The 24873-nt window shown below is 41.6% G+C and overlaps 2 protein-coding genes across 2 annotated transcripts in view; one reads left to right on the forward strand and one right to left on the reverse strand.

Moving 5' to 3' along the window:
• Nucleotides 1-1919, forward strand: part of LOC109470923 (probable pre-mRNA-splicing factor ATP-dependent RNA helicase DEAH2) — a 22197-nt gene extending 20278 nt beyond the window's left edge. The window contains exons 12-14 of the mRNA XM_019770021.1: nt 2-120; nt 395-567; nt 900-1919. Of these exons, the coding sequence (XP_019625580.1) occupies nt 2-120; nt 395-567; nt 900-1164 (557 nt within the window). The 3' untranslated portion in view covers nt 1165-1919. The remainder of the gene's footprint in view (nt 1; nt 121-394; nt 568-899) is intronic.
• A 1010-nt stretch (nt 1920-2929) lies between these two features.
• The window catches only part of LOC109471037 (adhesion G protein-coupled receptor A3-like), a 51487-nt gene continuing 29543 nt past the window's right edge, over nt 2930-24873 (reverse strand). The window contains exons 3-18 of the mRNA XM_019770213.1: nt 19372-19443; nt 13691-13762; nt 12601-12672; nt 12293-12456; nt 9662-10233; nt 9131-9280; nt 8631-8725; nt 8091-8319; nt 7585-7789; nt 7127-7231; nt 6722-6825; nt 6445-6584; nt 5963-6074; nt 5487-5658; nt 5171-5237; nt 2930-4842 (exon numbers count right to left, since the gene is read on the reverse strand). Coding sequence (XP_019625772.1) covers nt 3594-4842; nt 5171-5237; nt 5487-5658; nt 5963-6074; nt 6445-6584; nt 6722-6825; nt 7127-7231; nt 7585-7789; nt 8091-8319; nt 8631-8725; nt 9131-9280; nt 9662-10233; nt 12293-12456; nt 12601-12672; nt 13691-13762; nt 19372-19443 — 3580 coding nt within the window. The 3' untranslated portion in view covers nt 2930-3593. The remainder of the gene's footprint in view (nt 4843-5170; nt 5238-5486; nt 5659-5962; nt 6075-6444; nt 6585-6721; nt 6826-7126; nt 7232-7584; nt 7790-8090; nt 8320-8630; nt 8726-9130; nt 9281-9661; nt 10234-12292; nt 12457-12600; nt 12673-13690; nt 13763-19371; nt 19444-24873) is intronic.

Consider the following 24873-nt stretch of genomic DNA (forward strand, 5'->3'; position numbering starts at 1 on the left):
TATTTCGGTGCCATCTTAGAAAGACTGGAACTGGGGCCATGTGAAGACAGTGAACCAAAGACAGAAGAGGAGAGGGTCAAGAACATCAAAAGGGCTCTAGCTGAGGGATACTTCATGCAGGTACTGGAGATGTTGGGTTGATGTTTTCACTTCTTTTCTTTGTAAGATTTAATGGCATTTAATAGCATAAAATGCAAAATAGCATTTACTGTTTGTTAGATTCTGGAACATCCAAAACATATTGACAATTGCCATGCCTTGGATACATGCATATGTAAGGTGAAAGCATTAACAGTGGAAAGAAAAAGGTTTGGAATATAACATTAGATATCACAGGTGGACAATCTATGAATCTTTACCTTCAGTGAACTGCTGAACCCTGGGCTTATTACAGGTAGCACATGACCTGGATGGGACTGGGAACTACTTCATTGTGAAGGAGACGCAGGTGGTCCAGTTGCACCCCACCACTTGTCTGGACAGCAACCCCGGCTGGGTCCTGTACCACGAGTTTGTCCTGAGTGAGAGAAACTACATCACAACACTGACAGAGATAGAACCTCAGTGGTATGTGTCTTCCTGTACTGTTTTTTTTTTTCGATCAGAAAGGTACCGTTAGTTCATGATGATTAAATGATGAAACCATAGATACAGAATAGGAGGGATTAGGAAAATGATATTAGAAATTGCAGGAATATGTAATGCAAAGGAAGATTTTGGTAATAAATTATATTTCATTGTATCCTCCCTCCCCATAGAAGTGACACTTTCAGATAGCATTCATTACATGCATTTTATATCTCACATACATTGTACATGTATCTCATATGTATATTTATATATAATGTATGGTATGGCAATGTTTTACCTTACTATTCTACCTGTCGTTTTCTCGCCAGGTTGTTTGACATCGCACCCAAGTACTTTGACCCCACAAACCTCCCCCAGGGTGAAGCTAGGCGCCGCTTCCACTCCATCCTGGTCAAGTCGGAGCTTGCAGTACCGGGCAAACCTGCTAGGGAGTGGGCTGGCCCGGGCGTGGCCCAACCTGCAGCACCCAGGAACTTCACTTCCCACCCGGGCAGGGGACCAGTCCCACACGGACAGACCAGGGAAAGAAAAGAGGAAGATGATGATGACTCGAAACTTTGCGTGATTAGTTAACAAATGAACAACTTTTTATGGAAATGCTTCCAAGACATGCATGTCAGGACACACCAATGTTTTTAAACAATGGATTTCTGGCAAGACAGAGTGTGAGGACTACGGTACTGCAATAGTATGTATGCTGCAGCCCAACTGGATGTTGGGTAGTTTCTGCAACTCTAGATTACATACCTAGCAATTGTAGTAGTGAAAGTGCTGCTTGAGTGTTTGAAACCTTCGCCAGAGAAGCTACACCTCATGATAACTGGTAACAGTCCAAAATGTTTAGTCTTTACTGTGTATGCTGATGACGCTTCATGCCAACATATGCATGGATTGTTTCCTCAAAGGAAAGTGTTTTGTACAGTGTAGATGGCTAGCTGCATCTTTGATCATGGATGGGAAACTAATAAGAGGTTAAACTTGGAAAAGCTGACATGTTAACTAGCTTGTCTTGAAAAGGCTGCTGCAGAATCTTACAAAATACAACTGGACATTTTTACTATGAGAGTCTACAATCAATGTGTGTGACAGACTATGGGAAAATATATTTTGCTAGACTATGAAAAAGATGCCTTTGCTATAAACCCCATGTTTTTTGAAGTGGGTGACGGGCAAGAGAATTCCGAAGTGTACTTATTGAGAGCACATAATTATGCACTGCTGCTATGTTGCAAATTTTGTACCTTGGAAGCAATAAATGTTGCACTTGTACTAGAGACTAACTGTGGAAATGTTCGTGGTGCCAAAAATAAAGCACTATTTGTACTGCATTTTGTGTCATCAATGTGTCATCAATCATTTACACTTGGAAACTTTAATATGTGGCTTTGGAGGGCATGTACATGTACATATGTAGTAATCCCAGAAATGTGTCGTATCCCAAGTTACATGTAACTTTTAACAAATGTTGTCAATGCCTTTACTTTGAGTGTTGATTTGCTTTTTATGCAATGTTCAACTTCAACTACCCTAGTTTCAAGTCACAGTGTAAAGGACCTAAAGAAAGCTAGTAAGTGTTGAAAATGGATTGGAGCATCCATTTTGTACTGGGTAACGGTGCCCCAGGTATATGACCTGAGGTAATACCATACATGTAGCACAGTGGTTAAAGTAGAATTTTTACACAGAGACCATTGAATCTGCAATTAAGACTTACTGACATCATAATAACTGTTTTACTTCAAACTGAATTCTTCACAATGCATGGTTTGGCTTTTAACTGTAAAATTTCTGTTCTCATCCAGCTCCAAATCCCTGATCCAAACCATGGCATAGTAACCACAATACATGTACATGGTATAACTTTGAACTTTAAAACAAATTCTAGATACATCATTCTAGACATAAAACGTATGTCAAAAACAACACAAATCCAAATATTGCCATTTTGTACAACACATACATGTACACATTTTTATGATTTATGTTGAATTGGCAGAGTGGAATGACATCATTCCTAGGAATGCAACAAGAAATACGTCACTTATTCAAATAAGACAAGAACTCTACCAAATGTTTTACCAAAAATATTTTGGTAAAACAACTCATAAGTAAACAAGAACAGTTAAAGCCATCCTGGCAGTGAATTTCCAATAGATATGCTTTGTTGTACAATAGATAGCCATTTTCAGTGTCAGGAAACTCAGCTCTGATAGAACATAGAATGTGGACTGCTTTTGACAATCTTTACAAGCATTCATTTTGGGTGGCAAACAACATACTGCTTAAACACAAATATATAAAAAGTTTGAGGTTACAGAATGGCTACTTTTTTCTTTTAAAGTCTTCCAGCTTTCTTGGGCAAAAGTCTTAACATAATGACACATATAAACATTACAAAAATGTACAATCAGAATGGACATATACATACTGGCGTCAAGTTAGTTATACAACTCACACAGGAATGTTATTCACCTAAGTTATGCTCAACTTATATGCTCAAGTTTCTAGCGCATGACATACACATGAAATACAGAATTTGGATTGTGCAAGCACATTGCACACAAAAGACACAAATATGTATATCATAAACAATCTATTACTCAAAACCTCTGATTGTTCATCTGTGTCCAAACCGGACTGGATTGTCATAAAAGCGACAGACACAGACAGAATTTTGATAAAAAACTAAAACTTGTATGGCACAAACAAAATATTTTCTCTCAAACTGTACATGTTACCTATTTCATAAGGTGCTAACCATTTAAGATTTACATTTAAGACTGTACACTGTACACAAGTAAGAAATCCACAATACTGTAGTTATACTTCTGGAGGACAAGAATCTGTGTTGTGGCAGCATAAAAGGCAAGACATTTTAGTGTCAAGTTCTTTCAATTCAAGTACATCTGTCAACAATGCTCCACACTTACAGACAATTCATTCACATATGTATGTCCAATACAGACTGACTCACAAAACAATCACCCGGACAGTGTTGAGCTCTAAACACTTGTTTCATTCCTCAGTGACATTGTACTTTTCATGGTCCCTGACGAACTTGATGGTCTGAAGTCTAACTCTACCCTGTCATCCGACTCCCCTTCTCCAAGCAGTCCGTCCTCTGGGGAGGCCTCGATCACATCGTCCAGTTCAATGTCCGCAGGGCCGACTGGCTCCGTCGTGTGGGACTCATAACTTTTCTGTGTATTGGCATCACTGTCAGCTGTGTTACTGTTTCTATTATCTGAGTCTTCGTTGCTCTTTCTTGGCTTCTCCTCCTCCTTTTTGGGAGGCCGAATCTCTGGCTGGCTCGCCCGGCTCTCCGGCCGGCTACTGTTCTCAGGCGTGGTGGCCATGTCGTGGCCGTACGGACGCTTGACCATGAGCTTCATGGCCTCGTGGTACGGGTTTCTGTGTCTCGTTGATGGTCTGTGCAGAGGGTGTCTGGGGATGTGTCCGTTTGGTCTGGACACGTGGCTCTGACTGCTGTGTATGCTGTGGCTGTGGCTGTGGCTGTGAGTGTGGGTGTGAACAGAGGGGTCGGGGAAGCTGCCGTTACCCACCGACCCGTTGCCCACGGAGGGTCCGTTCCCAAGCGGGAGGGGGGTGAGTTTGGGCCTGTTGCCCTGTTGCGGAACAGACGAGGCTGTTCTGTTGGTCTGCGAGGACTCCAGGCTACACAGGGAGTGTGCCTTACTCCCCTGGATGTGCCCGTTGGCCGTCACGGCAGGTTCCACCGTGACGTGGTAGTTATTTTTAGGTTCTCGGTAGTGGCACATTCTCCAGCTCTGCCTGACGTCCTCCCGGGTCACACAGTAGTGGATGAACACGAACAGGCCGAGAGAGGCGCTCGCCGCGCCGTAGAAGCAGCTGAAGATGAGGTCCACATAGTACTCCTGGGACACCGCGATGGCCGCGCAGGCCCACATGGCCACGAAGTTGAACATGATGAACACGATGCTCCTGAGCTGGTTCTTGAAGCTGTGCTCCATGTCGATGTACGAGGTGGTGAGGTACGAGGCGGTCGTGCCCGCTGCGGACTCCGACTCTGGGACGCTCTGCGCCGCGGCGCTGGGGGCCTGGCTCAGCTCCTGCTCTGTAAGGGACTCCACCATGGTCTTCAGCTCGTACAGCGTGGGCGCGGTCTGCACGGCACAGGCGGTCCGGATGAACAGGAAGCAGTTGACCAGGCAGAACAGGGCGGCCGGACCGAAGAAGGCCAGCAGGCTGGCATCCCACTCCATCCAACAGCTGAAAAAAAGCAAACAAATTGAAACAATTACACTATGCAACAGCATCCATGCACATCGAGTGGAACTCGCTGCCACCAAGTACAGTTGGGACATCATCACATTTAAACAACAATTGCTGTTAGATGTGCAACGGTTGGGTGTAACCAGTCTTTAGGAGCACTATAGCCGGCTGCCAGCATGCCGCAAAATTGGCGAGTTACACTGAAGGGCAGTTATATTGGCTATACAGATACATTTCCCACTTACATATATTATACTAGTATTTTTATATAAATCTAAAAACAGAGTTTGCATTCCTATACCATTGGGAGAAGAATAGCACTTACAATTTGTCCCCACCATAGTGGTGCAGGTTGGCAGCTGCTGTGATGCCACAGATGATCATGGGCACACCTGGTGGAGTCAGAACAAAACATGCCATGATGTATATTATATATCATCAAACAACCTTCAACGTCTATGATATGCACTGTTCAATTCTGCTGCAAGCATTAATCTACAGTGTAAACATCAAGTAACATAGAGGAACAAAAACACATCTACATGTATTATATTGAACAAAAATCAATGGATGATGTTTGTACATGTAGCAGTCTCCTCGAGGAATCAAAAGACACCAAAGTAAATCAAGATGTCACTCACCCCATCCAACCAGGTAAAATCTCAGCATGGGCCTGGGTACTGGGACCTGCAGGTCAGGGGTCAGCATCTCCACCTTGGCCATCTGTTTGTAGACGTTCCTGGCGCCGATGCCGATCCACAGCAGTGTGCAGAGGGACATGAGGTGGATCACGATGCCCACACCCTGGCACACCTGCAGGTTCAAGTTCAAGTTTGTTAGGAGAAGAAATTTGCGGGCCAGGTCAGCCTGAATTGTGTCCTTCATAATAGATTTCAATAGACTTAATGCTATGGGCAGACTACATTATATGTTCAATAGTCATTGCCATACATTGTAAATGTACCGTGTACAATTGTCGTGCAATAAAGTTCTTCTTCTTCTAAAAAATGCATTATAATACAGACACTACAAAACCTGCACATTATCCGGTACAATTAAAAGTCAACTTCATATTCATAAGTAAGAAGAAATACAGTAGAACATGATAGAGTTTAACCTTCTCGTTGTAGATGCGGTTCACTCCGCCGGTGAAGGCAGCACAGCCCAGCGACACGTTCAGGCACAGGTTGATCAGCATGTGGAAGTTTCTCCTCGGGATCTTGATGTTTCTGGAAGGACAGTAGAATAGAATGGATAATGTGAGTACAGTAATTTCAGTCCTACATAAAATGTTGGCAGAATGTACTGCGCCTGTGCAAAACCCAGATTTTACATGGTTTTCTTTAGACATACATGTATCATTAGCGTTGCATTACAATTTTGCCCATTGCAGATGATACAATTGTATCTTTTCTGACAAAAGATTTGAAAACAAGATGTCATCCTTAAATATGTAAATATGACTTTAGACCAGTAGCATATTTGTAAATGTCTGACTAGATCTAACCTTTACCTTTAGAATGCAAAGGTAGCTGTTTTACCAAATTTGTTCTGGTTATGGGGTTGCTATGCAGCAAGGAGAGGGTTAAGCATCCATACCTTCTAAAGATGACATAGGTGAACAGAGTGGCAAGCAATCCCAGGATGCAGAGGGCACTCCCAGCATACACCACAGGATGCAGCGGCTCCAGGGGTCCATACAGGTGTGGGTACCACCCGCCATTGGGATTTTTCAAGTCCTGAAAATGTGGTCAACAAGGTATGTAAAAATTTGTAGATGACACTTATCAAACAGAAAATATGTTTGTATCAGGGTCAATATCAGAATAATGTGTGATAATAATAACATTAGGACTGAAAAAGAGCACAGCCCTACCTGAAGGATGGCGAAGTTAGTCAGATGGTTGCAGTGGACAGTAGTCAGGTTGACATCAGAACTGACGACCTGACAGCCACCCTGCTTCCACCCACCCTGGCCGTCTGTGGAGAAGAGAATATCTTGGTCAGCATTAAGACTAAAACAACAGTTACATGTACAGTAACTGACATGATAATGTTTACACACTGGAAAATTCTTCTTAGTTCCACAGAGTTATGCTTGTTTGTTTGTTTGTCACAAACAAAGAGAGATGTGGAGGGTTCATACTATAAAAGCTAAGCTTTCCAGAATACCCTTGTACCTTAAATTATTAGCATTTACAGTTGAAGTTTCTGCAGGTCATATGCCATTAATCAGGACAAGTTACTGAACATTGGATGGTTAACATCAAGTTGAACTCACTCAGCTCTGTGAAGTCCCAGAAGACGGGAACCATGTCACTACCATGTGCAAATGGCCTCAGTCTGATCACAACAGGCTCAGACAGGTTCTTAACATCCAGACCATCTGAAAGACAGGAAAGTTGTTTTAAGATAAGCTTAGCTGCTATCATCATATTCAGAGTTAACTGAGAAGTTGCCATATCTAAGTTAGGTATCTTGGTATAACAAGAATCTATACCATTTTAACAACCCAGGCAATATTCAATGACCTCATGTGACCATCTTGTGAGAACACATCACAGATTAATAGAAGGGCACAAAATACAGTTCCTTTGATTCAAGACTTCCCATTCATAAGTATCCCCCATGGCAATGTTGCTGCTAGTTGGAAGACATGTTGAGCAATTGCAAGGTATAGGCTGATAAAATGCATTTTTGCATGATGAAAAGGCATTTAAACAAAAGCCAGACAATCACCTATTCTGCTGGATATGACGTGGGTAACGACAGTCCTCCTGCCCTTCTGGTCGGCCAGGTGTGTGGAGTTGCCGGTACTGGGGAACAGTTTCCCGTTCTTGTAGACCACAAACTGCAGCTTGAAGCTGTCGCTCTGTTTCCTGGGCCTCCGGGACACCACGCGGTTAAACACTGAGGGTGGAATCTGGATGGATGCCTCCAGGACCTGGGTAGGGAAGCAGGGGGAAATACATGTGATTTCTGACAGACACAGTTCCTCAGTTAGCCTGGATGCCAGACTGTTTCAAGGACCAAAGGAAATTTTACCACAGCCTCAGTCAGACCCTTAGTATCTCAGTCAGAGGAGCGGAGGGTGCTATGTGTATACTTTTTGTAGTGCTCTTGGAAGGCTTCCAACTATTCTTGTACATATGGATGGGGATAATTTTAGGGATATTGAAGATGAAGGTTATTTTTTTTGTGTAATAAAGATTAAATTTGGCTATTTTACAAAATTTTAGCCTTACCCTGTTTTTCCCACCAAGTTGTAAGTTGGTGATGTTGCCAGAGTTGCACTTGAAGTGCAGCTCGGTGTATGGAGAACTGTCCTGTGAGTACGCTGAACACGTCATCCCAATAAAACTCTGAGGCTTCACCATGAAGGCCTCCATGGCGATGTTAGCAGACAACTTTCTGATCCCCTTGTTCTTGTTAGTGAGGGTTTGGCTGGCCAGTCTCTCCAGACACTGGACAATTCTGGGGGCATAAGTACATGTAAGAAACATCAATGAGAGAAATGTCCACCACTAGCCTGCAGTACCACTTGTAAATGACAGGGGGCATTTCAACACAAGCAAAATGGTTTGAAGTTGACACAAACAATAGGCTTGTCTGCAGAAGGAATGTAAGAAAGAGTTAACTACAGTAAACACAAAGGTCACATTTGTTGTAAGCAGAAGCCAATAAGGTACCAAATATCTTTGCAAGGCTTTTCTTGCTGGCTAGTTAAGTTTGAAAGCATGTTTTGCCCTAAAGCTTGCAATACATGTGACGTAAGGTGTGTGTACCTGCTACATGCCCGTGCCACCTGTTGGCTCTCCCAAAGGGTCTTCCCATCCACGTCCATCATGTGACTGGCGATGTCCACCAGCACCTCTCCCAGCTGCAATCAAACACACATTCATATTGAAACCATTTACATCAAACATTTACATTCAAAAAGGTGCTTTTATCATGTCTTTCTCTGTGTACGTTATTTTTGGGTGTCCGTTTGCTTGTGTTACTGTAGCAATTTTCACATGCTAGGCGCATGTGGGACACTAACAAGAAGTTAGGTCAAAGGTTCAAGAATTGGTCCCGAAAAAGGCTATCTCATCTCCTATCATCAATTTCCTGCTACGTGTATATGCATGTCCGTAGCCAGGGGGAAATACACAAACAGAATCAAGGAACAAAACAAGATATTTGCAAAAATTCTAGATGTTTACGGAGGTAAAATTTCACCAATGGTTTTTTCTAACGAGCTACAAATGCTGGAAATGAACTGATTCCAAGTACTCAGACATACCTCTCTGTTAGACTCAGTGAAGCGCACAAACTTGTCCATCAGGTTAGAGGTGTAGATGATGTCCATCTTGTCTCGGGAGCTCTTGGCCTCGCTCATGTACGTGTTCAGCTGGTTGGCCAGCCTCAGCACGTTGGTGGTGTTCACTGGTTCCTGATAACCACATTTACATGTAAGTCAGACACAACCGTAAGAGGTGCTGCAATCATTTCTTGTAAATGATGTACCATTATCGTTAAAATTGATGGCTAGTAACACATTGTGAATAATAAAAGTTACATGTGATAAGTTACACACGATAAAATCTACTACAGCAAGCTTGTACATACATGTATGCATCTTAGTTCCATCCCATGTCCCAAATTTTTTGATTGTGCCATGTTTAAGAACAGCTACATGATGTACTTGTATTGAACAAATGTTTTAATAAACATGCTTAAAGTCCACAAAATAGCAACATGCCATCTCTGTAGTATACATGGGAAATTGTAGTACATGTAGATTATGAACTTCAAGATGGCACTTTTGTCTCACCTTAGTGAACATTTCCAACACTCTGGTGATCTCGTTGACATACTGGCACTGCGACACGTCCAGCTCGTACCACTGCCCCTCCCTGGTGCACCTCCTGGTAGCGACTGGCCCCCTGCCCCCTCCTGCGTACCCCGTCCCCCCTCCCTGGGGGCACGGCAGTGATATGGGCACGCCGGCCAGGACCCGCGGCCAGGTGAAGCTGCCCTTGTTGTTGCGGATGGTCTCCTCCTCGCAGTACACAGGCTCGTTACTGATGACCATCACGCTGACGTTCCGCGTGTCGTTGGCGTACGGGAAGGCGACCACGCACTGCCAGACCCCCGAGTCGTTCATCTTCACCCTCTCCACGGTCAGCAAACTCCTGATCAGTGTCTCCCCTTCAGCCGGCGCCGTCTCGATGTGGATGCCGGCTGAGCGGTTGGCGACCACTTCCTTCCCGTTACGCAGCCAGCGTATGCGCATGGAGGCCCCCATGTTGGACGCCTCGCACTGGAAGGGGAGCGGGTCGCCCTGTATGACCAGCTGCATGGTGGATGGGGTCACCCGAAATACTGGCAGGTCAATTCGCTGATCTGTAGAAAAAATGCAATCAAAGATTAATTTTATTTCAAAACTTTTAGAATTGGTACTGAAAGAGAGGTTGCTTTGCTTTGTTTTGTTTTGTTTGTTACAGAGGGTAGACTGTCGCTCAATCGCATCACGTACATATATTCTTTAACGTACAATACATGTACATTACATAACTGGTGACATTTGAACTCTGGCTGTTGATGATATGACTCACAATGCATGAGCCTCCCCTGTGACCTTGTGTGTCCCCACAGTCACCTTGAGACTGAGTCAAGGCAGCCTATGGAATGCTGTGCATGTTGTTGTCATCTTGTTTACCCAACACAATGACAGCAACAGAGTGTTCTGTTAACAGACATTCCCACGATACGGGCCACTAATCTATTCTGCTCCAATCATCACGGTCATTGTTGAAAACACGTACATACACAGCGCGATAACATCCAGTTCGCATTTCAGCAGAGCTGACTAAGTTCCTCCATGATATCCTGGAGGCCATTTTGAAACGTTTTTACGTCCTCTGTCTGCGCTACCCTCTCCGTCTCCTCGCTAATCAAGAAACGATCTGCGTGTTGGCAGAACATCAGAGCTTTTTCCTGTACAAGGCCCGTTTTTGAAGCGGTAGATTTGCCTGTGGCGATCCTCTGGAGTGTATCCTGCTCATGGCGAATAATGCTAAGCATGCAGCGCACGGCCCAGCCCAGCTTTGATGTACCCCACCTGGTGCCAACTACAGGCCGACATCAGGTTTTATACATGAGTTTGTCAGTTCTGCAGCCCCAGGCCAGACATGCACATCAAACATAGGTCTACATCAAGTGCAGTCCTCCACAACCTCCATCCATCTCTCACTCTACTGACTCTATTCCTCAGCTCAGGTCTGCACTTTGAGCTAAAAGATTGATGCGGTAGGCTCACAGTCACTTAATTTTCAGCTACTACTGATTCAGCGGTTTTTCCTACAGACTTTACAATTCAACAATAGTCAGCATTTTTTACTTGATTCGCCAACACATGACTACGCTAAAAGCTTTGTGGACAAAATCTGATGAAACACATCTTTAATGTTGAATTTTGAAGCAACTATGACAGAGAACAAGGAAGCGACTTGAGCGGGCCCTAGCCTGCAGGCTGAGCTAGGTCGGTGACAACAAAGAGCCAGACTTAATAAGGTATAACCTTTTCCAGGCTGCAACCATGAAGATGAGTGCAGGGGGAGTTCCTGAAACCACCTGGGACCACTGAACGGGGAGAAACATCCAGGCAAGCAGAATTTCTAGATTCATATCACCCAGATAGCTCACTCCAGTAGCTGCCTATTAAACAAAACTTCTGCTTCAAGTGTTCTACTCTCCTTCATTAATATACTGGTATTCAATATTTAAAAAATGTTCTAAAAAAAAAAAGCAACACAAGAAAGGGAAATCGTAAAATGGCACAAGAAGCAGACTAGCAACACTATTGAAGAGGGACTGCTAAGCGAAAATATGACTGCAATTTCGTCAATTTCAAGTGGTAGATTCCTATAGATTATTGCTAAGCTTCATTGCTAAATGACAAACAGTGCAGTAATTGACATTAAAGCCCCAACTTTGTTTATAGTGAGGGATACCTGTCCAGCCCCTGGGGTTTTAACCCATGCTCTCTGTCTGCCAAGCTCATGGGATTACAGCATCAGTACAAGGAATTAATTTCCTGCAGATGTCCCTGACTGCACCAGATAAAACTACCTGCCCCCCTTCCTTTACTAGTTGTCTTTACAAGGACAGTGTTGTTTTTTCCTAATATTATACATGATGTTTCAGAAATACATGGTGCAAATATAGCGAAAATATGCTTTTTTTCATTTCACTTATAGCAAGTAACAGAAAACTGAAATCAAGGATAAATGAAAAATACAAAAGTTGACACATTTAGAAGTGCTTTTATAAAGGCTTAGATTATGGAGCAAATTTTAATTAACATACCTGGATCTTGGTTGTACATTTCTAACTGACAACAACCTGAAGGCAGCTGCCTCAAAATGAAAGAACAAAATGTCTACAATACGAGAACACTCACCGCAGGTTAGCTGGCTGCGGCGTAGCTTCTTGAAACGCTGGTTCTTGACCGAAGCAGGGAAGGCACAGACTGTGCTCTCGGACAGTCGTATCTTATTCTTCTTCGTCCACTTCAGAAACCACTTCAGGTGACAGTCACAGATCAACCAGTCTGACTGCAAGTTTCTGTGAAAAGCAAAAATGGAATTTCCTTTTATTCTTGCTTCTATACAAAATCCTCTCTCTTGTCAGATTTTCAACACTTTTGTAACTTCTGTATTGTACTCCGTTTTACCCTTGGTATGAATGAGGTAAAAAGATCAAACTTACATCATCTTAATGTTGCGCAGAGAGCTGAAAGTGTCCTCCACCAATGTCCTGATCTGGTTTCCTTGTAGAAATCTGGAAGACAGTTCAGATTTTCAGCAAACTCTTACAGAGATATGTATTCATGCATACATAAAAAAAAACATTTTTAAGCATTCAATTAGTATTACTCTTTCAAAAGACACATTTCTGTTTGGTTGTTAATTTCAAAACACTGCAATACTCCTCCTTCCCAGAAGTGCTTTCTCAAAGTTGGTACAACCGCACTCTCACAAAAAAATCTTAATGGAACAATGGAAAGAGTTGACTCATATAATCATAGGCAGACAAGGTGCCTAGGTTTTTGAACACTCTTTCCGGCATATTAACAGAATAGGTTATTTAAATTGATCAAGGGGCCAGTGGGGTAAGCTTCACATTGCATTTATCAAAAGCTCTGGCTTTCTGCTTTCCCTGAGGCCACAATACTGAGTAAACCTGGGGAAATACTTTAAGAACTGTATGTCTTAGTGGATGTTATCAACATTGCAGAGGTGCGCAATTAGCTGTGACAACAGAGGGAGCTGTGTTTGCAGACATTTCGGTTATTTCCCTTCATCACCAAGGTTCAGTGACCAGGCCAGAGAAATGTTGCAATCACACAAGTTCCGTAAACAAAATCTTCAATTCTGAACTTACATGTAAACATGTACTTTAAAAAAAAGTTGCAGCTCTGTGGCTACAAAAATTAGTTTTATAAATCAATCAGTTTGTTTGGGGTGTATCAAACATTTAGGTATAAACTTCTGTCATTCAATTCGTCACAATTTGCAGCCTACAGGTAGCAATTGAAAAGAATGGACGGATGGCGTGCTACAAATTGTTCTCTGGGGAAAAAATGACAGCAAAATGCTGATGGATGACAAGATAATGGGAAGATCTCCTAGACAGACAAACAGGATCTTCAAAGTTTCTATGAGCCGACAATTGTCTACATTGTCAGATGTGTGACATAAAATGCATGACAAGTTAGTAGTGCTAGACTTTTTTCTTTATCGCAAATCCTTATGTACAATTTACTGAATTTAGCAATAAGATTCGCAACCATACTTACAGTCTCTGCAGCCCATCCAGACCAATAAACATACTGCTGTTGATGATACTCAGCTGGTTATTGGACAAGTCCCTGAAAAATATGACAGGCAAACATTTTATCCCTGCATAGGACATCAAGGGAATGGTTTATCCTTTGGCAAGCCATATTACCAGAAAATTGTGTAGAAAAATATGAATATAAAATAAATCATTTTTCAGGTAGAGACAACTACTGGTTAGTTTTATTCACATATAAAAAGTTACTTTCTACAAGTATAGCAGTCACAATGGAACATTTTTACAAGAAAGGTTCCAATAGTGACGGAAGCTGCCATAAGCGATCTTATAAAACTTCCATATTCAGTATTTTGGCTGGAAGAATTCAGGTTTAGCTTTCAGACATTTCGCTCAAGCCTGTAGAATGCTACTGACATTCCTCACCTCCAACTTGAACCTGGTTACCAGATAATTTAACATATCAAAGGTCAACTCTAAAAACAGCATTGAGGAGTGAGTTGTTGGTATTTCCACTTATCCAGCACTGTTTAAACATTCCAGACGTTTGGCCTGGCTTTAATGTGTATCAAAATGCCCTGTTTATTTTAGTTTCTTCAGGGTAAAACAGGGCACTAGCCTTAGCTGTAATTCTACAGGTTTAATCTTGACTATCTCTAGCCTGGCTACCGTCCTATTTGTACACCAGGGGTGACTCGCTCTCTTTAGTATAGGAGCCCCAGTATACAAATAATAAGGATAGCACCGAGGCTAGAATATTTCTGTCTTTCATTGCAGCAGGAATCTGAACCCTCTAAAGTCTCATTAGGAGCAAGCCTATGGTGATAGCAGGCTCCATCTTGTCTTGGGTGATCCCCTGTAAGACACTTCAGGTACACTTGACTGGCAACCCACTCCTTTGATGTTTGCAGGGAGGCCTGTAGGATTGACCTGTGGAGTATGATGGCTCTGTGATCACCCCTGCATGATATTGTTCACCGTATCTCTGCGATCTACGGGATTTACAAGGGGCTAATTAGGGCAGAGGACCTGTGCACGGATGTGAGGTGAATTGAGAGTCTTGTAGGGCGATACTTTCTTCTAGTTATACTTTCGTAGCAGCAAAAAGCTCAGAGTAATACTATAGTCAAACATTTGAGATATGCTATCGTTAATACATACTCAGAAATTCAGAAATCAGAATGCATCTAGAACTAATAAAATGTACATACACATCAAATCAGAAGCCAGCTTAGGTATACATGTATGTACATGTACATGTATGTATTTCTTACATGCACATGTAATGCTCTTCCCAACCCACCAGCACCTGATACAAATGTATGGTACATGTTTAGTGGTTCATGTTCAGACACCAGAACATGAAGCTGGCTTTCCTGCATGAAGCAAGTTTCCTGGTACAAGCACCAGACACTTCCAAGAGTCATTCCATATGACTTGTAACCAGCTGTTGCTGAATCAACCTTGCAGGACACCATGTTAACAGTTACTGACAGGGAAGATGACATGTTTCATGCTTCGCCTGAATGAGCATATTTTGCCGACTGCTGAAGCAAGCAGACCCTGTACTTAAAACATTTCTGCCATAAGGTGCAGAACAATAAGGATGTCAGGTACGAAGGTCCCTGTCATTACGCAGTAGATTACCGCCCTGTAACAGGTGTCACCTCTGCTTAAAGTAGTCTCTCTCAATTAGGGTGGCTGCAACGTGTGCAGTAAAAAGGAGATGTTTTTGAGCACTCAGCTTCCTTTAAATACATGGCATTTTTCTTAACAGCATTAAGTTATCAATATGCAAAAGCATACAGGTGGAATGGGAGCTGTCCAATTTCTATCTCAATATGAACTGCAGTGAAGTACTATTTTCACAAAAATGTAGGTAACGTTACCTGAGGAAAATGTTCATAGCTCAAGGGTTGATTTCATAATTTCAAATTAAAAGACAATGATTGAAAAGGGAACATCAATTTAGAGAATCCTGATTTTATGAACAATAGTATGTACCCAAGGCTGTCAGGTTCTTAAACTATGTCAAAAATGTGAAAATTAGAGCACTTAACACAACAATTATATGATAAAACACTGACTCAACAGTCTTTTAGTTAATAAATGGTCTTTGTTGTGATTCACACCTTTTAGAATTCTTTTCTTTTGACTCTAGATTCTTCAGACTAGACTAAGTCATTAGGCATTGTTGAGTATTTTTTCAACAACAACAACAACAAAAAAACATTATTGAAAACAAAAAAGTGTATCTTTCATATTTGAACTTGTAGGTTCCCATACGAGATCATTGTCATTGAGACAAAATAAATTGCAAGCTTAAAAAGAGAAAATGTGACGTTGACAAGCATAACTGAAATCTTGAGCCTGTCACCAAATTAGAGGTTCCTATGCAGATGAGCAGCCAGGTGTTCAAAAGCTACCCACACATCCAGAGATGTTTATCAGCTATTAGTTAAATCCTACCCTGGTTGGAAAGTGCAGGGTGATCAGACTGCTGTCCCACAGGAGGGGGAGATATAGACACCAGATCGGGTGGCACAATTAAAGCTATCTTACTTGGTGAAACCTTTAGTTTAGGAATTCTAACAATCACAGGCTTTTGCCAACTCGAGCAATGCATGGTATCCCACACAGGTGACCTTTTGGTGTGTATTGCAGATGTACAGGATAGCTGAAGGACAGAAGGGCTGTCTGACATGGATGGGGAAGAACGGACTTCCCAGTGACAACCAAGGCTCTAGCAGTAGCTATCACAACAACCCTTGCATACCTCCTGTGCCCCTACTTGCCACTTATACCTACACTACCGCAAACGTCTTGATATTTTGCACCATAAGGACTTCATGGTGGTTACCTCACAATTCTAACCAGGAGGACAATCTCTTCTTTTTATCAGTCAACCTTTGTAACAATAATCACAGGGTTGCATTCATGTAAGATCAATGACCGAGTCAGTTGGAGATTTCTTTTGAGATTACCAATAAAAGAATCTGGACAGACGACTCAGGGACTATAGGTTTACAGGTTGGCACATGTGGATGATTATTTCTGTACAGAGAATGAAAATGAGCAGATAACACTTCAAGAAAAATATGAAATTAAGCACATTAATCCCCAGAAAGGGAGGTGGACTTAATGCAGGAGACACAAACTGAAATCCAAAACTTTTACATGTGTTTGAGGTAATCTTTCTTATGACTTTCCTTTTCCTGCCAGGTTTCAGGTGGATTTTAACTTAAGGCAAAAACACATCAAGATGTTTGCTTTGTACGACTGGAGGATCGTAGGAGAAGACTGTCTGCTCTCATCATCGTGATCTTTTGTGTTTGTACTTGTGACACACCTGAGAGAACCTTGAACAGTCTGACCACACCCAAGCCTTTCAACACCGAGATTCCTCCTGTTGATAGCATTGTCCCTTTGTTCTCTTATCTATGTTCCTTCCTTCCTTTGACGTGCTTCATTGCCCCGATATTGTGCGACAGACGGCATATCTCTGTACCCTGGCTTAACAGGTATTTGACGACCGTGAAACACAAAGCTGAATATATCACTTTAATTCACTTCAAACACCCAAATGGCTTGCATCCACAGACAGACTCTTTGAAGAAAAACAACAATTACCATACATTTTTTCTTGCACACACAGATGGCATTTTTCACTTTGATAACCTTCCTGAAGACTGCCAAATTCTTCTCAAGAGATAACAGTACCTTTTAGATATGAAGGACTCACCCCTTTGAAGATTTCACATGTGTTTGTTTCAGTCAGCTATTTTATCTTATCTTTGGGTGATACTAGACACAGCTTTCTTTAACATTAAAGTCCTGGCATCCCAAAATTTTAGCTGTTGCTTAATTGTTTCCTATTCTATCAACTTTTAGAAAAACATGAGAAAACCATATGTGTACTGCTTATCTGCATCATTTACATATATGTAGTTTTATCTATCATATAATGATTTATAAACAAGTTATCTCTAGATCAATCAATCAATTTACAGAGTGATTCATTAATCCCAGTGATATCACTTGTATGTTGCTAGCATATGGCATGGTTATACATTTTATACATTTATCATGTTTCAAAGGACTCCATTGTCAGGGTTAAAAGTGCATACATCTATACTACTTTCACATCAAGTGGGACAGCTGATGCAGACCTCCTGCAGATGCTCCTATGCAAGCCCTTTATGTTTGAGGTATCTACCAGTTCTTTACCATTACACAGCTGCAAGCCTGTACCCACACAATACTGTACTTCTGACAAGCTGACCCCAGCAGGACCTAGCATCCTTGGTGGGGAGACTGGATCCAACTTGACTGTTGACAGAATGGTCTGACAACAGGTAGTTTAAACACTTGTGAAGAGGATTATAAAATGATACACTTTGGAGTTTTGAGAATGATTCGTGACACACCATTTATGGACAACATTTCATACTCAAGTCCTGGTATCTCAGTAGTTCACTTGAACTTGAAATTGCCGAACAGTATTTGCTACTTTTCGTATTTCAAACTGTGCTCCCCAATAAGTCCTGTGGATGGCAGACAAAGTTGTATGACTGCCTGCACACCGCAATTCGAAGAATACAGGCAGCTAAGAAATTTCAATTGCAGTCAAAAGTCATGCCTAATAGCCCTGGGCAATTAGGGGGAGGAACCCTACCCTGACCCAGCCTGTCACTGTTTCACCTCTGATTACTTAAGTAAACATAAGATTAGTTTTCTGTCACACAAAATGTCACTCTTTTGTGTCCCAGCTTGTTGTAACATAAGTGGTTAGGGTAGCTAAACTGTAAAACATGCTCCTTGCCAGAAGAGACACTTAAATATGGAGCAGTGAAGAAACCTGAGCAAATCTTCAATCACCAACATCACAGCTGGGAGTGACATTTCTAGTTCTTCAGGAAGTTTTTCCCATTTTCCCCATACCTGCACGACTACAGTGATATGCCTTGATGTAGGACAACATTCGGCACCACCTAAGTAGTACAATGTAGACCATCCCAAAATTGTAAAATTTTCTATGTCACAATAACAAACAAAGTTTTTAGACTGTCAACAAGGAGGGAAATGCCATTACTGGGACCTCAGTTTCAACATCTAACATAGAAGTTGGAACGCTCTCCCATCTACATTGAAAACAGCAGCTTCCGTCGCCTCGTTTAAGCGTTTGTATAACCAGAATGTTCTCGCAACATAGTAACCGTTACTTTTGTTTTGTAACATTGATATGCAAATTTCCATTACCTTCTTTATTTATTTCATTTGTTGCATTTTATTCGCTTGTTTCATATAAGTTATTAGTTTACCGTATGATTTTGAAGCACTTTACCAATATGTTATTTTTGCAATTAGTTAATTGTACCTTTGTTTTCCTGTTTGTTATTTTAAGCTAATAAGTATATTTTGTAAATGTATATGTCCGCAGGGAACATTGAAAAACGCCCTTGCGGCGACATGTTTACCCTGGGTAAATAAATAAAAATGAAATGAAATGAAAAGTCTATGTTTCAACATAGAAGTAAATGAGGTGGCCAACAAAACTTGGTAAAGACCTTGGGACTATGATAACATCAAATTAATTAGTCAAATATTTCACCTCTGGTGTAAGTGTAACAGGGGTGAAAGAATGAGTGAGATAATACAGATGGGTACAAATAGATGTTAACTTACAGTTTCTCCAGTGTTCCCAGACCAGTGAAGGCGCCCGCTTCGATTGTACTGATACCGTTGTCACTCAGGTCCCTGGAGAACAAAACAAGATTGGTGACTTCTCAACTCATTATGTATATATAATTATTCTAATATATACTCATTTACAGAGTATGCATATCAATGATAATCAGAGCAAACCAAAAATATCAAGTGCGTTTATATGTTTGAAGCACATGCACAGTCCTTAAGGTCAATATTACATCTTCATCTATACCCAAAATTTTCACATTTCTGGTGAACTGAGAAGCATTCTGTACACTTGATCTTTGTCTGTTTTGTCAATTTTTCAATCTTTGGCTGTACCATATTCATATTCATATTCAAGCTTTATACTAATCTCAGTAAACAAAAATCAAAACAGCTGTAGCTGAAAACTGATCATTCATAACAACTGTGGGGTATTAACTACAGGACTTTTATGGTAAGCTAAATCAGGGCAGTAATCTTTTTGATCCAATATTTAAAAACTTTATGATATGCAGGGGTCAGTTTCTCACAAGTGGACAGATGGCAGCCGTCACATAAGCAGGCTGAATTCGCAAGGCGGGATCAAGATTTTAATCCTCGCAAAGGATCCAATAACCTCTACATCTACACCACACTTCCGCTCTTTAAACATTCAGCATGGCTGGGAGACGGCAGGGACTTTAAATTATCCAGACTAGCAGGGGAAGAATGTGGGAAAAATGTGGCCCAGACATGGCCCTAATCATGGGCAATACAAGCCACTGAGTACTAGTGTTGGGACAACAAGCTGAGGGGGGAGGGGGGCACCATACATTCTAACTTATCAACCACTCAGAGGCTGATAAACAAGACAGACGACCCTGTTCACAAGCTGGATTTCATTCAGATAAAGGTAAATCTTCCAAGGAAACCTCAGGGTATATTGGATGGCACAAACCTGTTGATAACAATGAGATGAAAGAAACCATTTATATATTCTATGCTGAAATTTCATAAAAGTTATCGTGAAACTTCTTATACATGCACAGACTAACTTTTACCCAATAAATGTAATCTACAAACAGTTGTACCCCTTAATTACTCCAAAGTCCAAACTGTTATCATTTTTGTTATCATTATCATTCCTTATCTCCATACCTTCCTCTAGCCAGGACCTACACCAGCAACTCTTATCATTTTTATCACTTCCTAATGAGTTACAAAAAATGCCGCCAGGAAGTATGCTGCAATGGACCTATACCATTATTACGTCACAGTTTGTTTACCTGTTCTAAAGAACATTCTAGAACAGTCAGTTAAAGAATAAAGATCATTTCAAAGTTGTCAAAGTCAGGTATGTTTGATTTTTGCTGCGTCTACTTGTGTTGACACAGCATTACATACCACATGGGTGATTTAGTTGTGACATCAGACGAAAATAGTACTGTATAAAATCCTTATATTAGGCTAACGCTACACAAACAAACACCGCGCTACGCACCCCTGTACAATATAAACGTCGATTGACCGGCATTCATTGCGGTAAACAAACTGTGACGTAATAATGTGATAGGTCCATTACCAAACCTTCGAAGGACCATTCAACATTCTTACTTAATCAATCTTGATATTAATTCTATATTCAATTATACTGTATCATTCAAACTGACAGAGACTGTGTTCTATCACTCTATTCTTGACCAATCTAATGCTTAGTGTATATTACAGAAAATCCATCCCAAATGTTGGAATTAAAAAGTGACGACACTTTCCTCAGGTCATCATTTCAACATGCTGGACACAGTGGATCAAATCTTACAACAGAGGTTGTTGTTTGAAGACATTTAATATCATTCCCTAAGCTCGCAAACATGAAAGAATGCAAACCAGATGAGTTACTGACTTGATGAAGGAAACGGCACAGGAAAGTCGTTAACTTTTAAAGAAAAAACAGTGAAACCGGGGATGAAAAAAGAGACAGTCCGAAGCTGTCAGCGGCAGATGGCTGTTGTGGCTCCCATGATTCATTGCAGCCATGCCAGCAAAAGGACTTGTAGCAGCTTCCAGAAAATGATACCATTGACCTCCCCGGTCGAGAGCAGGAGGTTTTATGGTCATGGCTCTGTCGGCTTCTTTGAGCTTCGACTGTCGACTGCATACGGGCCTTTTTACAGCGAGAGACCCTCAATCACCTTCAATCCTGTCCAGTGAAATACTTGATTTTACCGAGCATGAAACTGTCTGTTCCATAAAGATGATGCACTCAAGTCAACCCATAAATGTTCCATTACTCTGTAAATGTGTATAGGAGCGCCGGGAACAGGCAAAGGGATTCAATGACTCGTGTGAGCGGCATTGTTGAAAATTGCCCCTTGGAAGATAGGGCAGACTTTCAAGGGTTTCAGATAAGCTTGACATGACAAATGGAGTTATTGGAGATTTTCCATTTATCATTTATGAACCATATTGGAGCGAGAAGTCCGGCTGATTGAGATATGGTTGTCATGGACATCAAAGAATGGAACAAACTACCCAGGACTGTACCATTTCAGTTTGAGGGGGACATCATAGAAAGTTTTCTCATCTACCACTTCTAACTTTTCAACAGCAGTTTCACATCTAGATCTTCTTGTCCATCTTTGCAAGACCACTAGTCACAACAGTAACTTATAACACCCCATGTTTGATTTCATTGTACAGAATGGAGGTTCTATCTCCTCAATATTTAGGGATAGGAAAAGTAGTCTTTTTTGTCAAAATGGCATGGAAATATCTTTAAAATAAAACTTACTGTGGGTACATGTAAATTACTTTCAAAGTGCTTAATGTTTCATTCAGCAGTACACCATTTACACATTAAGGTTCTCAGTCTCTGTGTTTGTCATTGAATCGTACAATGACCTGTTAAGTTAGACTCTAGATGTGGCACTCGGGATCAACAAATATAATGCCTGCATGTACATTTAGAAGCGACACACAGTCCCTCAGACAGTAGAACTTGTCCCCATGCGTGATGATGAGTCTGGCCTGAGAACCCAGAGGTGAGACACTGTCTACCCAAACACAGCCAGCAGATAGTGGGTGGCTGTGGTCATTAATCACACAGACAACACCATCGCCTGCCCGGCTTCTCTGGGGGGTTCAGGGTGCTCCTGACCCTATGGCCTAGAGGTCATGGTGCGTATGCTTGGGACAGGGGAGAGCCACTTCAGCTCAAGAGGAGGGCTGCATAGAACATTCCAAAATGTCTCTCATGCATCATCAGCATTGCAAATGCTCCTGTTACATGTAAACAGAAAGTCCTTGAAGGTAGAAATGTTCTTTTCTAGCAACAAAAAGGCAATCAGATCTACAATTCTATCCCTCCTCACCTACGGAGCATTAAACTGGACGACCCTTGGACATTACACTGGCAAAATACACATCCTGGCAGAGGGGAACGGGTCAATTTAGCCCCCAGTACAAACATACTGTAGACAGTTGGGGTCTCTAATGGAAGGTATTTTCTTGCAACATGACAGACAAGAAAAATAATCAAAAGTTGTAACACCATGATCATCATTACCATCAGTGCGTCATCTTCTACATGGCTGTAAACAACTGGGTGTACTTGTATAAATGTCAGAAGATATAAGTATTTCAGTTCTGTGCATCTACAGTTCTGTGAAGCTATAACAGTGTCTTCCAGATTGCAGAATATCTTCGTATGCAGTGGGAATAGAAGCAGGGTTGGTCAGCTCTGCTGAATCTACCTCAGATGTCTGGGTGAGAAGTGGGGCCACCTGATCCTGGAGCCTTCCTCATTCATCTTTCCCCTGTCACTACCCACTTAGCTCTGTGGGGAGCAAATCCACATGTTGGAAATCAATATTTCTACTCAGGTTGCAACTGGCTTGTGGCAGGGATGATGTTCTTGGCGGTACTGTGCCCTTGCCATTTCTGTACAGGGAAGAGTTTGGAAGCTGAACTGCACCCTGAAGTATCAGGAGTGAGAAGAGTCAGTGGGAGATGGGGGAGGGGGTCATCTGTGGATTTGTCAAGGCCAAATGCCACAACAGCTGATAGTTTCAATCAACTGCGCCTCCAGATCTATTGGTATCCGAACTGGCTACTTCAGTGCTGCAAAGGCTACCATACCTTCCCGCTGAAGTAGCCATTTGGCACCAAATCTATATTGGTTGTGCAGCAGGCCGAAGGTTCAAAAGCTTCAAAATCTATAGGAACTACATTGTATGTCCAGTGCAATTCTGAAGTCTTGATGATGAACAGTAGTCCCTAAGGCCTTTTTTGCAGAGAAAAACACCATGTTGCTGATTACTGGGCAAATGTGTGCAGTCTAAGCTTACTGGCCACAGTCTACATACAAGGAATGGCAAGCAGATTACACCTGCATAATCCGTCAGGCTCTGCAGAACAGCACACCTGAACAAAACAAACAATCCTGTCTACCCTCCACAAGTCTTTTGGGATATTCTGAAATACAAACCCAGTCTTCAAACTTGGTAAATTCCTTTGCTTGTAGTAGTTTGTATCCATTGAAAAGATGGTACAATGTATGAACATTAGTAGTGGCCATTACTGAATTGTCCTATTATACAATAGAACAATTGAGAAGTGTAAAACACTTCTCACACAAACACAACTGCAAAGATTTTTCTTGTCAAGATTGGTATCAGTCCAATCTTGTGACTGCGTCTTACATGTTCCCTGTCAAACTATAAACTACAACAACAGTCATCTAACATTTCAAATGTTCATGAAGAATTCTGTTAATCAGACGTTGAATATGATCTGACCTCCCTTCTATTTTGGTACCAAATCTGTACTGGTTACGTTGATAAGCAGCAGTTGGAAGGTTAAAACATGATGTACAATCAAGTTCTATCAGCTCAGATATTCATGCTCTCACAGATAGACCACATCTGCCTTGGTAGTCTGTCTACAGTTATATCTGTGGGAGCCCCACAGGCACATGAAAGCTTACAGCCATCTTGACAGCCAAGCCCCATGTAAATAGTTTGGAAATCTCCCCTGCTTCAACATTTGGCACTTCAGGCCAGTTTGTTGATTACTCAGTAAACTTCCTGAGCAAGCAGGGGAGGCCTTATTTGCTGCTACCAATTTGCCTCGGAGGGCAACACTGGGGACGGACGTCAACTTGTGTTCACATGAATGGTAGTTTCCTGAACATTTTCCCATAAACTACATTACTTTGGCTATACACATGTAAATCCCATTCAGATACCAAAGATGTTACCAAGTGTCTGATTGGCAGTGCATAGACCTATACACAGACCTACACATGGGGATAAATTCCATTATTTTTAAGCATGCATATCATTATTAAGTTGAGTCTACATGTACGTTTGCACCACATGTATCTACAGCATTCTGTTACTTTAAATCCCTGGCAAATTGTATTGATACAGAGTGACAAACCAGTCACATTTGCTGTAATTTCACATTTGCCAGTGCTGCAGTATCACTGTCTATTTACCCAATGAAGGGGGTACA

The sequence above is a fragment of the Branchiostoma belcheri genome, unplaced genomic scaffold (genome assembly GCF_001625305.1).
Source record: "Branchiostoma belcheri isolate BF01 breed outbred unplaced genomic scaffold, Haploidv18h27 scaffold24, whole genome shotgun sequence".
Taxonomy (NCBI): Eukaryota; Metazoa; Chordata; class Leptocardii; order Amphioxiformes; family Branchiostomatidae; genus Branchiostoma; species Branchiostoma belcheri.